The 17268-nt window shown below is 39.5% G+C and overlaps 1 protein-coding gene across 1 annotated transcript in view; it reads left to right on the top strand.

Moving 5' to 3' along the window:
- LOC124555229 (glycine dehydrogenase (decarboxylating), mitochondrial) overlaps positions 1-17268 on the top strand; it is a 316302-nt gene that overhangs the window by 260526 nt on the left and 38508 nt on the right. The window contains exon 15 of the mRNA XM_047129086.1: positions 10170-10317. Coding sequence (XP_046985042.1) covers positions 10170-10317 — 148 coding nt within the window. The remainder of the gene's footprint in view (positions 1-10169; positions 10318-17268) is intronic.

Raw genomic sequence — 17268 nt, 5'->3', positions numbered from 1 at the left:
CTGCTGCTTGTTCCTTAGTTTCCAATAATGGGCCCCAGTTTGTTTCTCACACCTTCGAATTGTTTTATTCCCATCACAGAGTCCATCATGTTATGGTTCCACCATTCCACCCTCAATCAAATGGCAAGGTGGAATGATTAGTATGTATGTTCCTTCTCTGTTTTCTGAGCACCTATTGCTTCACACCCATGGGGGAGCAGAGCTCAGTTGAGTTGCTTCATGGCCGGCAGCCTCACACACTCCTCCACCTTCTGTGGTCTATACTGCATCTGCTGCAGTCAGGCTTGTCTGGCCTCTTTGTGTCAGGATCGCCAATGTGGATGCAAGGGTTTGGTTGCCAGCCCAATTGGAAACTGGGCACTGTTGTCTATTGCTGGGCATGCTGTCTTCGTGATATCCATATGGCCAATGGGCTGGTGTATTCCACTTTGATTAGTTGCAACCCCGCTTGCTGCTAGAAGCTACCATTTTACAGGTGCAACCCCATCGCCACAGCCCATCCCTCTGCTCTCCACCTTGAGCCCATCATCACCTGTTGTGCAGGCACCCTCTTCTCACTGGCTGCCTCACCACATGCGGCGCAGCCTGTCTCCAGCCTTTTGTACATTGCTACAGCCTTCTTTCCTGGATGGGCCATCTCCACTGGCCCCCTCACCATCATCACCTCAGCCATTTTGTCACCAGTGGGTTCAGCCCTGTCTGCTTTGCACTGGGAACCATCTGCTGCTGATGACAAAGACATGGCAGTGTCCTCCCTGGTGCTGTCATCAGTCAGCACATTCTGGCCCTATGCTCCATTGTCCACCTGGTACACTGTCCTGCCCCTGCTATTGGCTCCGACTGCCACCACTTTGGATTAGTGTGCTGTATCCTGCTAGTAGTAGTGTGTGTGTGTGTGTGTGTGTGTGTGTGTGTGTGTGTGTGTGAGAGAGAGAGAGAGAGAGAGAGAGAGAGAGAGAGAGTGCACTGAGTGTAGTGTCACCACGCATGAGTGCCCAACTGTATCTGAGTGGGCCAGCCACTAGCGGCTGCTGTTTGAAAGCATGTTTCCTCCACACCATTTAACAGTGACCCACGCCTAGACATGCACAGAGCAGCCCTGACTCACTCTCACTATGTTGTTTAAGTTTTTACCACTCACGTCAGTTGTTCTGTGTATTGCTTATGTTGTACCTTCTGTATGGTTCTTTTGTGTTGTGTGCAGGTCAATAAAGGCTTATTTCCATTATTGTTCAGAGGTGTTTATGAATACAGCCATATTTGTGTTACTTGGATCAGTTTCATATGTTAATTGGTTACTAACCTCCCCCTCCCTCTCTCTCTCTCTCTCTCTCTCTCTATATATATATATATATATATATATATATATATATATATATATACTCCTGGAAATTGAAATAAGAACACCGTGAATTCATTGTCCCAGGAAGGGGAAACTTTATTGACACATTCCTGGGGTCAGATACATCGCATGATCACACTGACAGAACCACAGGCACATAGACACAGGCAACAGAGCATGCACAATGTCGGCACTAGTACAGTGTATATCCATCTTTCGCAGCAATGCAGGCTGCTATTCTCCCATGGAGACGATCGTAGAGATGCTGGATGTAGTCCTATGGAACGGCTTGCCATGCCATTTCCACCTGGCGCCTCAGTTGGACCAGCGTTCGTGCTGGACGTGCAGACCGCGTGAGACGACGCTTCATCCAGTCCCAAACATGCTCAATGGGGGACAGATCCGGAGATCTTGCTGGTCAGGGTAGTTGACTTACACCTTCTAGAGCACGTTGGGTGGCACGGTATACATGCGGACGTGCATTGTCCTGTTGGAACAGCAAGTTCCCTTGCCGGTCTAGGAATGGTAGAACGATGGGTTCGATGACGGTTTGGATGTACCGTCCACTATTCAGTGTCCCCTCGACGATCACCAGTGGTGTACGGCCAGTGTAGGAGATCGCTCCCCACACCATGATGCCGGGTGTTGGCCCTGTGTGCCTCGGTCGTATGCAGTCCTGATTGTGGCGCTCACCTGCACGGCTCCAAACACGCATACGACCATCATTGGCACCAAGGCAGAAGCGACTCTCATCACTGAAGACGACACGTCTCCATTCGTCCCTCCATTCAAGCCTGTCGCGACACCACTGGAGGCGGGCTGCACGATGTTGGGGTGTGAGCGGAAGACGGCCTAACGGTGTGCGGGACCGTAGCCCAGCTTCATGGAGACGGTTGCGAATGGTCCTCGCCGATACCCCAGGAGCAACAGTGTCCCTAATTTGCTGGGAAGTGGCGGTGCGGTCCCCTACGGCACTGCGTAGGATCCTACGGTCTTGGCGTGCATCCGTGCGTCGCTGCGGTCCGGTCCCAGGTCGACGGGCACGTGCACCTTCCGCCGACCACTGGCGACAACATCGATGTACTGTGGAGACCTCACGCCCCACGTGTTGAGCAATTCGGCGGTACGTCCACCCGGCCTCCCGCATGCCCACTATACGCCCTCGCTCAAAGTCCGTCAGCTGCACATACGGTTCACGTCCACGCTGTCGCGGCATGCTACCAGTGTTAAAGACTGTGATGGAGCTCCGTATGCCATGGCAAACTGGCTGACACTGACGGCGGCGGTGCACAAATGCTGCGCAGCTAGCGCCATTCGACGGCCAACACCGCGGTTCCTGGTGTGTCCGCTGTGCTGTGCGTGTGATCATTGCTTGTACAGCCCTCTCGCAGTGTCCGGAGCAAGTATGGTGGGTCTGACACACCGGTGTCAATGTGTTCTTTTTTCCATTTCCAGGAGTGTATATATATATATATATATATGTATATATATAAACACAGATGATGTGACTTACCGAACGAAAGTGCTGGCAGGTCAATAGACACACAAACATACACACGAAATTCAAGCTTTCGCAACAAACTGTCTTTCAACAGCATCTTTGCCTCTTTACTTCCGCCCGACTGACATCTCTGCCCAAACTCTTTGCCTTTACAAATGTCTGCTTGTGTCTGTGTATGTGCGGATGGATATGTGTGTGTGTGCGAGTGTATACCTGTCCTTTTTTCCCCCCTAAGGTAAGTCTTTCCGCTCCCGGGATTGGATTGACTCCTTACCCTCTCCCTTAAAACCCACATCCTTTCGTCTTTCCCTCTCCTTCCCTCTTTCCTGATGAGGCAACAGTTTGTTGCGAAAGCTTGAATTTTGTGTGTATGTTTGTGTTTGTTTGTGTGTCTATCGATCTGCCAGCACTTTCGTTCGGTAAGTCACATCATCTGTGTTTTTAGATATATTTTTCCCACGTGGAATGTGTGTGTGTATATATATATATATATATATATATATATATAGAGAGAGAGAGAGAGAGAGAGAGAGAGAGAGAGAGAGAGAGAACCTCAGCTCCAAGGTGTGCTATGTGCCACTGAGGTGGATGGCTGTAGAGTTAAAACAGGAGTTAGCATGCAATTGGTGGGGAACTTCAGTTCCACCAGTGATGAAAGGTATAACTGTCCATTCTCCACATGAGAGCTGGATTCAGCATTTTCTGCAGCTCATTACACAAAACCTGATGGTCAGAATAGGGTCCAATAGAGAATGTTACAGCACCTCACAAATAACAGCAAAGAAACCGTCATGGGTATTTGGACAATTTCCTGACTAATTGAAAAGTGCCATTCTAAACCCCCTCTGATACATGTCAGAGTACTGCCCTCACTATCTGCATAGGATAAATATTGGAGCAGATGGTAAACTGACATTTTGTCTGGATTTTAGAAGCCTGGATCTTTAAGTGTGGGTTCAGGAAATAATGATGGACAATCAATAATCAATCCTTCTGGAGGTGGTTATACAACAAGCTTTTCTCCACAGGCATCACCTAATAAATATTTTTATTTGCCCTTGAAGGCTTACAATGCTACTAAAAGGCATAATATCCTCAGGCAACTCCATGAATGGGGCATAACGGTGATGTTTACCAGTATTCCTACAGTCCTTCCCTTCCTCACATTATTTTAAGGATTGTTGGCAATTATTATTATTTTATGGCTTTCATTGGACCACTCTAGTCAAAAATACAAAGTTGTAAACAAGTTGTTACACAGGGATACAATTTGACTCAACAATAACTTAATATGATATTTAGGTAATATAATTATTAGAGTCTATTCTTATATGAAAGGTGTTTTGCTCTTCTGTCTGCCCAATATTTCTTCATTCTTCCAGATATTTTCTTTCTTTCTTCATCTGAGACCACTCTTCCTGCACTCTTTTTATTGATTTTCATTTGTAGTCTGGTTTGCGGGTCTTGCAGTATTCTGGTTTTCTCTGTCTTGTTTTTTAGGTCATCTACTGTAATTTGGAGTTCTTTTATATCTTCCTTAATTTCTGTGATCCATTTAATGTCGCTCTTGCTATTCCACAATTTTTGTATTATTTTTTTACTATTTCTGTTTTCTGGAGTTCTCATCAGATGTCCAAAGAATTAGATGCATTTCTCCCTGATCGTGCTCATGAGTGGTTCTATTTTCTTATATACTGTTTCATTTGATGCTATTCTCCAATGTCCATTTATTTTATACTGTTTATTTATACATGTCCTAGTTATTCTTCTTTCTATTTTTAGTATTCTGTCAGTTTCTGCTGTATTAGTTGTTTTGAAGATAGTTTCAGCTGCCTACATTATTTCTGGTTGTGTAACTGTTTTATAGTGTTTTAATTTTGCATCTATAGATAGGCTTTTTTTCTTGTATATAGTTTTGATAATGTAATTTGCGTAGTTCAGTTTTTTTATTCTATTCTGCCATGATGGCTTCTCATTTAGATTGTATGTTATTATTTTGCCTAAATATTTAAATTTATCAACAATTTTGATTTCCTGTTCTCCTATTGTAATTTTGTTTGCAAGTGGTGGATCAGTTAGCATAAGCTCAGTTTTTTTAAATGATATTCTAAGGCCTACTTTCTCTGCTATTTCTTGTAGTGATTTCACTTGTTGCCTGGCTTCTTGAATGGTGTTGGCTAGGAGAGCAAGATCATCAGCGAATCCCAAGCAGTTTAAGCTAATGTCATCTTTTGCACTTCCAATTCTTATCATCTTTGGATTGTCCTTGTACCACCCTCTCATTATGTATTCCAGTGCACAGTTGAACAGTAATGGTGATAGGCAGTCACCTTGTCTTAAGCCTGTTTTTATGAGGAATGGTTCTGAAATTTTTCCTCTAAACTTCACTTTTGATTTGGTGTTGGTTAGAGTGAGTTGTATTATTTTAATTAGTTTTGGATGGAGTCCTAGATTTCTTAAAATTTTTAATACTGAAGGTCTGTGGAGACAGTCATATGCCTTCTTAAAATCTACAAATGGTATTGCCAGAGGTTTGTTCCGTTTCTTTTAGTATGCCATAATCAATTTTAAACTAATTATCTGCTCTGCACAGCTTCTCCATGGTCTGCAACCTCCCTGATATTCCCCTAACTCCTGTTCTAATTGCTCCTTGATTCTTTCATATAGGATCTTGGATAGAATTTTGTATGTGCAGTCTAGGAGAGAGATTCCTCTGTAGTTTTCTGGGTTGCTCTTATCTCCCTTTTTGTGTAGTGGGTGGATGATAGATGTGGTCCAATGTTCGGGGAATCGTTCTGTAACCCAGATTGGTGTTAGAGCCATGTGTAAGGAGGTTTTGACTGTGTCACTTGCATATTTCCACATTTTAACAAAAACCTGATCTTGTCCACATGCCTTATAATTATTTTTTTTTTTTTAAGAATTTTTTTCTACTTCTTGGAAATTTGGAGGATCTAGTTTGTTAGGTTTGGTTTTTATTGGATTATTTATGTTGAGTTGTAAGGGTTCTTTGGGTTCCTTGCAATTCACAAGTTTGTTAAATACTTTTGCCATGATTTCTGCATTTTCCTTGTTACTGTGTGTCATTCTTCCATCTTCGTCTTTCAGTATTAGTGTAGGGGCCCCATATTGTTGTAGTTGTTTCCCAAAGGTTTTATAGTAGTTCCTGGAGTTGGTTTTATGATAATTACCTTCTATAGAGTTTATAATATATTTATGGAATCCTCTCTTGATTCTTCTAATATTTTGTGTGAATTTGTTTCTTTCATTTTTTAGGTTGATGGCATTTTCTTCAGTTTTATGTGTTTGAAACTTTAACCATGCTTGGTGTCTATTTTCATGGAATTTGTCACATTCTGATGTCCACCATGCATGTTTCCTTCGTGGGTTCAAGGGAGCTAGATTCTCTGCTTTTTTTTAAGATTAGGCACTAGTTGTTCTAGATCATCTGTTAATTTGATGATTTGCGTTATTTGTTGGTATTTATTATTTTTAATTAGCTGATGTGGGTCAAACCTCCTTTTTATTTTATTAGTTTTTCTGGTCCTCTTCTTCAACGGAGTGAATTTGATTTTAATTTTAACTATATAATGGTCTGAGCCTGTGTCTACTCCTCTCAGTACTTTAACATTGTGGATCTCCTTATGAAAATTTTTGTCCATACAGACATGGTCTAGCTGCCACACCCCCTTCCTCCAGTCTGGATGTTTCCATGTTTTAAGTTTACTTGGCTTCCTCTTAAAGTGTGTTGATTTAGATATAATGTTGTGTTCTCTGCAGAGTTCTACAAGTCTTTGACCGTTTTTGTTCGTAAATGTATGTGGACTCCATTTTCCAATTATATCTTTATATTTCCTTTCTTTTCCCAACTGAGCATTGAAATCTCCCAACAAGAGTTTTACATTCTTTTTATTTACTCTGTTCACAGTTTGTTCTAGAAGGTCCCAAAATTTATCTACCTCTTCCTTTGTTTTTGTTAGACAATTTTTTTCATTTGTTGGGGCATGAGCATTTATTATTGTATAGGTTTTATTCATTGTTTTAGAGCTTAAGAGTCGCAATTCTTGGTGATACTGCTTGGAAATCCGTTACTGAATCTATTATTTTTATGTTCACTAAAAACCCTGTTCCAAACTGGGGACATTGTTTCATTGCCCTCGGTCCTGGTTTCCCATTATAAATTCTGTATCCTTGTGATTCAAATGGGTCCTCTGTGGTGATTCTCATTTCTTGGATCCCTGTTATTAAAATTTTTGTTTATTTAGTTCATCTGTGAGCTCCTTGAGTTTTCCGGTCTGAAGTAGTGAGTTTATGTTGTGTGTTGCTATATAATTTATTTGCTCATGTTTTATCTTATTTTTGTGTTTTAGTGTGCATTTTGATGGTTGCAAATGCTCCGATTCGTTGCTGTCTTCTAGTTGACTAACCACCGAGTCTGATGTAGCCTTTTCCTGCCTTTTTGAGCAGGATGGTGGAATTTTTTTCCTAAAAGACCTTTCCATTTTTGACTTTCGAAGGTTGTCAACCTTAATTGGTGCAAGCTCCAATTTACAACTATGGTTGTTAACCGCAGAGGGTGTGTTTGGTCCGTGAGAGCTATTTTATTTCATTCATGTCCGCCAGTAAACCGGTGAGGACTTCCCTATCCGCCACCTGGGATGTGCCACATAGGAGTATCACCTCTCCTCCTACTATGACCGCATAGTAGGTTCGTGGTATTGTTGGCAATATTTTGTTTAGTAATTTTGACCTAGAGAACTGAGATCTTCAAAGTAGAGTTTTAAGTGTGACTGTGTTTTCAGTGGATATTAACAGTAATATGTACACTGTAAGGGACTCCATCCAGTGTTCCCTAGTCATTGACAATTCTCTATTTTTAGCTCTTCTTGCAAAACTGCGTGCAGCACATGCCATTCTCTATTTTTAGCTCCTCGTCCAGCATTGCAAGCACCATGTGTCAGTAACAGCTGAAAGTTTGGAAGCTTGAGAAATAGGTAGATAAAACTGGCACTAGATTTGCAATTGAGAATTCTGTATGGGTCCTTTTTAACTGTTTATATGCTGTTTTTAATTTGCTTGAATTTAGAATGGGGGACACTACCTCCAAACAAAATGTGTTGCTGTCCCCTCACACCTGTGTACTACTCCATTGGCCACCCACCCTTTGATTTATTCTTTAACAGCTCATGGCTAGCAATGGGGCCTATATTGATACATGCAAAGCATTTCACATTAGAAATGTGTGTGGAAAGTATTGATGTTTTATGCCAAGATTGAAATAAAGAAACCTTTAGCTACGTAGGAGGACCAGAATTAGTTTAGAATTGATCACATTCAAGAACTAATTCACTCTAAATATAATTTTAGGTCGGTTTTTATAACATTTTAGATACGGTCTGAAATTTTATGCAGATGGCTCAAAATATGGAGATAGTCTTTGCCAGCTGCCTCTTTGGGTATAGACTCCTCAGAAAGTTTATAGTTTTTAGTGCAAACTATAAGCAATCCTGAAGGCAATGGAGCAGGTGAGCCATCATCAAAACAAAAAGTTTCTTCAATTCCCTTAGTGTCCTACAAACATTGTAGCCAATGTACCCAGTGCAAATAATAATCCAGTTATGCAAGACAAACTGGGTGTGATGTACCTACCACCAGTCACTCAGCTATTAGGCCCTGGAAACCCAATTCTATGTACATTTCCAAAAGCTCCATAGCTGGTTTCAAGAAAATTGCTTCTTATTCATAACGATCATTCTAAAATAAGGGTGCAGGAAGCAACAATGATTCCTTAATGTTTCCTGATGAAAAATATTTCAGAGCTGTAACTGCATGAGACAAAGAAACGCACAATGTTTTGATTAGCAAAAGTTAAGATAAGTAATGTAAATTATTTAAATTAAATGAACTGAAGTGCAAAAAAAGCTTTGTAGCACTGGGAAATCTAGTTTCCACATATGCATGAAGTACTCAATGAAATATCAAAAGTGACTTGATCTGGCACACATTTTCTTTGGAAGAAAACCAATTCTTTGGAATTAGCATTACAGCAAACTTGGCCATAACAACTTTCCTTGTATGACTCTATTACATAACATTACTACATGAACATAGTTTTTCTTGAAGTAGCTCTCAGAAACAATAAGTGACATATGTGGAACTTGTATAATCTCCTGCTAATGAAGACATGTTTGCCATTTAGAGCATATACCTGTGATAGTTTCAGGAGTTGTTGAGGCTGTGATTGGAGCGTGTTCTTACCATGATTTTTATTAATTTTGGGGAACAAATGATTTTTAGTAGTCCCTGATCACTTACATATTGCCTCTTCATAAATAAGGGAAGAAAAGTATTTTGGATTTTCTAAATATCACCTCTGCAATATGTTTTGTATTCCACGTAAGACATAGCACCTGGAATTTTATGAGTTAGCTTTTTGTCTAAAAGCAGTGTACATGCTTTCAAGGCATTGAGTACAGCAAGCAGTATTTACTTTTGTCATCTGTAGAACACTCTTGGTTTTTTGTGGCTGTGTTAAGGTATCTTCCAATGTTTTGTTCAGTTCAAAAATGGTTCAAATGGCTCTGAGCACTATGCAACTTAACTTCTGAGGTTATCAGTCACCTAGAACTTACAACTAATTAAACCTAACTAACTTAAGGACATCACACACATCCATGCCCGAGGCAGGAATCGAACCTGCGACCGTAGCGGTCACGCAGTTCCAGACTGAACCGCCTTTAACCGCACGGCCACACTGGCCGGCCTTTGTTCAGTAACCTTGGTTCATAATGCAGTAGTATAGTAGAGGTCAGCCATCAGAACCCTCTCCTGTGAATTTGATATGCACATTTTTCAATGCGCAAATTGAAATATTATGTAAAATTTGTTAGAGTGGTCTTACTTCACATAAAGGTCATTCCTGTTTAAGCACTTGTAATATGCTAATACTTTATAATACTCAGAGTATGTTCACATAATCCAGAATTAATATTTTTCATGATTAGTATAAGAGTCTTTTATTATTGTATCTATTTCAAGAAAAACAGCCCTCTTGAATTGCAAAATAATTAAAGTGTAAGGAAACAATTAACAGACAGTTAATTAATAAGAGTACAGTGTTTCAAAATGCAAGATCCTCATTTCAAAGTACAATTTATTAGCAAATTCTTTTCATTTGCTGCTATTTGTCACTGAAACCTGAATTCATTAAGACAAACAAATTTTTACTTCTAGCAGCAAGAATAAATACTCTTATCTACAAATATATTTATTTTCCTTTGTATATTTCCAGCAAACTGTGTGATTTTATTTTTCATTTGTTTCCAGAAAAGCTCATCTTGCTCCATTCTTACCAACACATCCTATTGTCAATCCAATGGCTGATATGGGTAAACAGTCGAAGTCTTTTGGTGTTGTCAGTGCTGCACCATTTGGTTCCTCTGCAATCTTACCAATTTCATGGGCATATATAAAGGTTAGTGAACAATATTGAACTCTGGGAAGATTTTCTGGTACAATTGTTACTCTCACTATTCCTTGGTAAACATATTTCTAAAATTAGACTGTGGCCAGAACTACAGATATTCATGTGAGGGCAGAATTTTTTCAGTAAAACTGAACATTATTTATTACTAATGTTCTAGCCACAAAATTCTCAGACAAATATACCTGATAAGTTATGAAATTTTTCTTTGGGCTGGAGAACAGGCTAGGGAGTAATAATGCAGGAGGATCTGCTATATATCAGGTGAATGAGAGAATTCGTATGTAAATCAAATTCTGTGTCAAATAAAAACTGATTCACTCACTGTAAATAAAAAAAGATAAAAGACTAGAGGGGATATTTAAAGGATGTGGAATAAGTAAGAAAATAAATTAATGAAGAAAAACTGTAAAAATTGCTGCTGTTAGTTACACTTATTACCAATCAATATTCATGATAAAATTCGCTATTTAAGTTTGCTTTAGCTGATTTTTGTTTGTAGTGCCAGTAAAAGAACAACAATAGACAAACAAACACTGCATTGAACAATTCATGTTTCCTAGTTATATCATATTCAATAACATGTACTTAAATATTAGTAACTAGTTGAAAAAGAAACTGTGGAAAAAGTTAGTATCAATCACTTGTGAAAGTGGCAAGGTTGCCAATACGCTACATTTTGAAAATATGCTAACACAGTAAATAAATTATGGGTATATATTTTGATTACACCTAAGTTTTTACCTAAGCTAAAACAGAAACATGACCAGCAGTGTTTCTCTTTGTCAGTAGCTTTACAACATTCCGTATACAAGAAAACATAACTAGTCATTGTTGTTCAAATGTGTCTTAAATCTTATGGGACTTAACTGCTAAGGTCATCAGTCCCTAAGTTTACCCACTACTTAGCCTAAATTATCCTAAGGACAAACACACACACCCATGCCCGAGGGAGGACTCGAACCTCCACCAGGAACAGCCACACAGTCCATGACTGCAGCACCTTAGACCACACGGCTGATCCCGCGAGGCATCTAGTCATTGTTGAGCTTGTTTTTATTTTGAGAATATAGTGTTTAAGTGTCTTTATATACTTTGAAACTGTATTTCCAGCTTCAAAAGGCTACACTCTAAACAAAAAATGATTTCCATAAGGCAAAAACTAAATTTGAATGGTGTTAACTAGAGAGAGAGTAGCTTAAATGTTTTAGCTGGAGCATTATTTCCATCACCAGTTTCAACCATACATATAATGGAACATTGCAGACACACATTCTCACATTCCAGAGTGAAAATGTGCAATTTCTTCAAGTAATGAACTGATGCTTGCAAAAGTTATTTGATAGAAAACTTCTTTACAAGAAAATGCAGCATTTGTATGGAGAATCATCCACAGAGACAGCCATAAAACAGTCTTCATTAAATATATAAAAAATGTTCTACGTAACTGCATATAGTTAATACAAAGTTTAGAGGAAAAACAGATACTGTACATATAACAGCAGAGTTCTTTGAGTGTTAATACAAAATTCCATGTTTTAATTTTTAGAAAAATTGCAAGCACATTTCTTTGTTAACAAGATGGATAATTCTATCTAAATGCTATTTCCCTTTTTGCATCATAAAACTCTTCTAATGTATAAACAGACATATTTAACAAATATTCCTTTAGTTTTTCTTTAAAAAGAGATTCATTTTCTCTTAAACATTTTATCTGGTCAGGGAGATGGTTAAAAATTTTTGTTCCTGACCATTTGACACCTCTCTGAACAACTGTCAGGTTCTTAAGTTCACAATGAGGATTTTCTTTCCCCCTTGTGTTATATTTGTGATAGTTCTTATTTGATGGAAATTGTGCAGGGTTCTTAATTACAAAACACATCAGCAAATATATGTACTGGGATACAGTGGTCATTATTTGCAGCTTTTTGAAAAGGTTACAGCATGATGTCCTAGGCGGTACTCTGCACATCATTCTAATAGCCCTTTTCTGGGCCAAAAAAATTTCTTTGCCAAAGCTAAATTTCCTCAGAAGATAATTCTGCAACACATAACGGAGTGAAAATATACATAGTATGTGGACTTCATAGTGGTTAAATCTCCAATGGAAGGCATCATTCTGATAGCATACATAGCCAAGCTGAATTTTTGTAGGGTCTGTTGTATATGGAAGGACAAGTTCATTTTGCTATCAATATGTACTCCAAGAAATTTAGACACATCCATTCTTTCTATTGTTTGATTTCCACATGTTACATTTATTTCTCTCCATGTATCAATATTAGCCTGAACTGTCCCAAAGATGTTGTGCAGCACCCTGTGTTCAAATATTATGAGCTGATACTCGTAAATGTCTTGGTGTCACATCTGGCCTGATCCATTTGACTGAGCTTATCCACTGGCAGTTTAATCTATCATGGAGACTAGTAACATACATATGTGTAAGTACCATTTAAGCCATGTGACTTTATTTCGGTTGACATGGAGTTTGTCCTACTAATTATATAACCCAGATATTCAAAATTCTGTACATCTTCAAAATTGAAGCCTGTTTCTGATAATATATTCAGATTTTTAGTTCCTTCACGTTGAGCATCATGCACTTGGTCTTCATTTCATGGACCGTAAGGCCTTGAGGCTGTATGGCTTCCTCTATTTTACTGTTCTTTCTAATGGACTACTTCTACTAACCTATGAGCAACTTTGTTCATATATATATAATAGACGGAAACATTCCACACGGGAAAAATATATTTAAAAACAAAGATGATGTGACTTACCATACGAAAGCACTGGCAGGTCGATAGAAACACAAACAAACACATACATACACACAAAATTCTAGCTTTTGCAACCAATGGTTGCTTCGTCAGGAAAGAGGGAAGGAGAGGGAAAGAACGAAAGGATGTGGGTTTTAAGGGAGAGGGTAAGGAGTCATTCCAATCCCGGGAGCGGAAAGACTTACCTTAGGGGGGAAAAAAGGACAGGTATACACTCACACACACACACATATCCATCCGCACATACACAGACACAAGCAGACATTTGTAAAGGCAAAGAGTTTTGGCAGAGATGTCAGTCGAGGTGGAAGTACAGAGGCAAAGATGTTGTTGAAAGACAGGTGAGGTATGAGCGGCGGCAACTTGAAATTAGTGGAGGTTGAGGCCTGGCAGGCAGAAGTACAGAGCCAGGCCTCAACCTCCACTAATTTCAAGTTGCCGCCGCTCATACCTCACCTGTCTTTCAACAACATCTTTGCCTCTGTACTTCCACCTCGACTGACATCTCTGCCGAAACTCTTTGCCTTTACAAATGTCTGCTTGTGTCTGTGTATGTGCGGATGGATACGTGTGTGTGTGTGCCAGTGTATACCTGTCCTTTTTTCCCCCTAAGGTAAGTCATTCCGCTCCCGGGATTGGAATGACTCCTTACCCTCTCCCTTAAAACCCACATCCTTTCGTCTTTCCCTCTCCTTCCCTCTTTCCTGACGAAGCAACCATTGGTTGGGAAAGCTAGAATTTTGTGTGTATGTATGTGTTTGTTTGTGTTTCTATCGACCTGCCAGCGCTTTCGTATGGTAAGTCACATCATCTTTGTTTTTAAATATATTTGCTCATATATAACTAGATATCTCATATTTCTGAATAGCTGTTTCCAGAGCAAAAAGTGAGTGACCTTTCCTTACTCTATTACCGATGTTAAACAAAGTAGTTCTCAGCATTGTTTGCCACCTCATGCAAAAAATATGCTCTGCTGTGCTCTACGATTTCCACCAGTTTTAATGGGATGAACTGATATTATAGTGTTCATCTTTGGCTTACCATCGCAGAAGATGGCACCAACCCATCCAAGTGCAAAATTTGTGCAGTTTACATGTTTAATTATTCATATAAGCTCATTTTTTGTCATTTCATGTGTATAATGTTGAGATAATATGTGTCAGACAAAGTCACTTTGAAAATAATGACTCTAAAATTTTATGTAAAATTTAAGTGCACTTCTTATATTTATTGTATCAAAACTCATGTTTATCATGATATATTGTGCATTTTTTAACACTGAGTGCCATTAACAATGTATTTTGCACTATATAATTTCAGTGTGTGCTTTATACAATTAATGGCAGTACTATTCTCACTCAGACAATCATTGTTTCTCACTTCCGTGTATACTTATGTGAATAGAGGTATAGTTTTGGAAATTTTTTGAAGTTTATGAGCGTCACAAATAACATATTTTGCAATAAAATAACAGCTTTAAGTTAGACTAGCACAGTCAACAAATTTCAGCAACAATATCTTGTTTGGGAAATCATTTCCCCTCAACAGCAGTGTAGCAATTTATATAATTAGTTCAATATTGCCACATTTTTCCTCTCATTGACCATTTGTTCTAAGGAAGTGTTTTATACTATGAGATAGTGAGGTAGACATAGCTCTTATGAAGTACAAAATGAAACTATATGGCACCAGAGACCTTTTCAAGTCTCAAACATCTATGAGATGTATATGCAAAGTGAAGTGATGAATGCAAATTTGCACCTAGGCTCACTAGACTGATGCGCTAACCAGTATGCCACTCTTGCACAGTAGCTTTGCAGGAATGCACATACTACACTCGTGCACCTCCCTCCTCACTCCAAATGATCATTTATGCCACAGCCCACTTGGTATTCCCCCTAAACTTGAACAGCATTGCAGAGGCTCTAACAGTATCAGAATAGCACCTCAGCATCAAATGAAATGGGAATCCTTCCTGAAACCCAGATATAGGTGCTTTAATTAGATGAAACTATATGATTCCAGAAACCTTACTAAGTCTCAAAGATCAATGATATACACAGGGGTCCAGAAAAATGTATACACTCTTTTATAGTCAATATTAATGGAACAAAATGACATACATTACAATTCTTGCACACAGGGATGGTTATTTTGTGTGTTCAAAGTGACCCCCATTAGCAGCCAAACAAGTAGATGTCGCTGAACCGTTGACCAAACTGTCACTGTCAGGTTGCCAGTGTAACAGGTGCATAGGATGCCTCAATGGTTTCTCATAGCTCATTCAGTTTAGTTAGCTTCTGGTGACACAGTTCATTTTCCAAGGTACCCCATACGTAGAAGTCAAGAGGTGTAAGGTCTGGAGAACATGGTGGGTACTCAGCAGCTCTTCTTCAACCTATCCACTATCTAGGCAGATTTTCATGCAAGTAGGCTCTGACATCTCTGTGATAGTAAGGTGGAGTGCCATTTTGTGGTAGGTAAAATCTTTCATTCCCAAACATCTCTCAGGTGACAAGTAAAATTGATGTTTGCAGCATATGAAGCTACACCTCACCAGTTACGGTACCTTCAGGGAAGAATGGGCCGATCAAACTGTCCAGTGACAGACCACACCACACATTAACACCTGCCAGATTAACATGTTTGTCCACATGAACATGAGGGTTTTCAAGAGCTCTGTACACAGAGTTGTGGCAGTTAACAGTACTGTTCAGTTTGAATTGTGCCTCATCAATCCAGGTAAACATCCTTGAAAACCACTCATGCTCATGAAGCATGCCTTCAAAGCACTCACAGTACTCCATCTTTTGATCAGGGTCATCCTCATTCATAGTGTGGAGCAGTCTTGGAATGTACGTTTTCCACTCTGGAGCCTTCAGAGTTTGTTGTATGCTTGAACAGCATACCCCACTTTCATGTGCATCCTACTTCACAGATTTTTTAGGCGACCTAGTAAAATCTTGCAACACAGCAGCACTGGAAGCTGGATTTGTTGATATTTTTGGTTGGCCAGATCTTTCCTTATGCACATCCTGAACGGTACCATCAGCTTCAAATTTGTCCTGAATATGATAAATTGTTATATGTATTGGTGGCTGAGTTCCATACACATTACACCACTGCCATTGTATCTCCATCATATTTTCTGTACTTCCAGTACCACTTCAATATGACCTTGGGTTGCTCAAATGGCAATCTTACTTCATTCATTGCTGCACTGTCATCTGCTAGAAAACACACGCCAAGATCTGTTGAGAAAACATTGGACTACACAACTGTGCAAAATTTCAAAAATATGTCATTTTGTTCCAGGGATATTGACTGTCAAAGAGTGTCTACATTTTTCTGTTTGAATCCTGGCTTTGGTGCAAATTTTCTTTTGTTCCTTCAGTCTGCATCTATACATCTTATGGATTAATTTGCTGTGGCATAATAGTGTTTTCTGTGACAACTATAAGTGTCACACCGTGTTTTGTGTGTGTGTGTGTGTGTGTGTGTGTGTGTGTGTGTGTGTGTGTGTGTGTGTGTGTGTGTGTGTGTTGGGGCTTATGGGCGCTCAACGTCGAGGTCACGAGGTCATCAGCACCCTGACACGCATTAAAGGGAACGAATGTGGACAGACCTAATAAAACTGAAACACACCGGGTGATCAAAAAGTCAGTATAAATTTGAAAACTTAATAAACCACAGAATAATGTATATAGAGAGGTACAAACTGACACACATGCTTGGAATGACATGGGGTTTTATTAGAACCAACAAAATACAAAAGTTCAAAAAATGTCCGACAGATGGCACTTCATCTGATCAGAATAGCAATAATTAGCATAACAAAGTAAGACAAAGCAAAGATGATGTTCTTTACAGGAAATGCTCAATATGTCCACCATCATTCCTCAACAATAGCTGTAGTCGAGGAATTATGTTGTGAAAAACACTGTAAAGCATGTCCAGAGTTATGCTGAGGCATTGGCGTTGGATGTTGTCTTTCAGCATCCCTAGAGATGTTGGTTGATCACAATACACTTGCGACTTCAGGTAACCCCAAAGCCAATAATCGCACGGACTGAGGTCTGGGGACCTGGGAGGCCAAGCATGACGAAAGTGGTGACTGAGCACGCGATCATCACCAAACGACATGCGCAAGAGATCTTTCACG

This window comes from Schistocerca americana, chromosome X (assembly GCF_021461395.2).
Source record: "Schistocerca americana isolate TAMUIC-IGC-003095 chromosome X, iqSchAmer2.1, whole genome shotgun sequence".
In the NCBI taxonomy this organism is placed as follows: Eukaryota; Metazoa; Arthropoda; class Insecta; order Orthoptera; family Acrididae; genus Schistocerca; species Schistocerca americana.
Note: the sequence above shows the minus strand (reverse complement) of the source record. Positions and strands in the feature narration are given on the sequence as shown.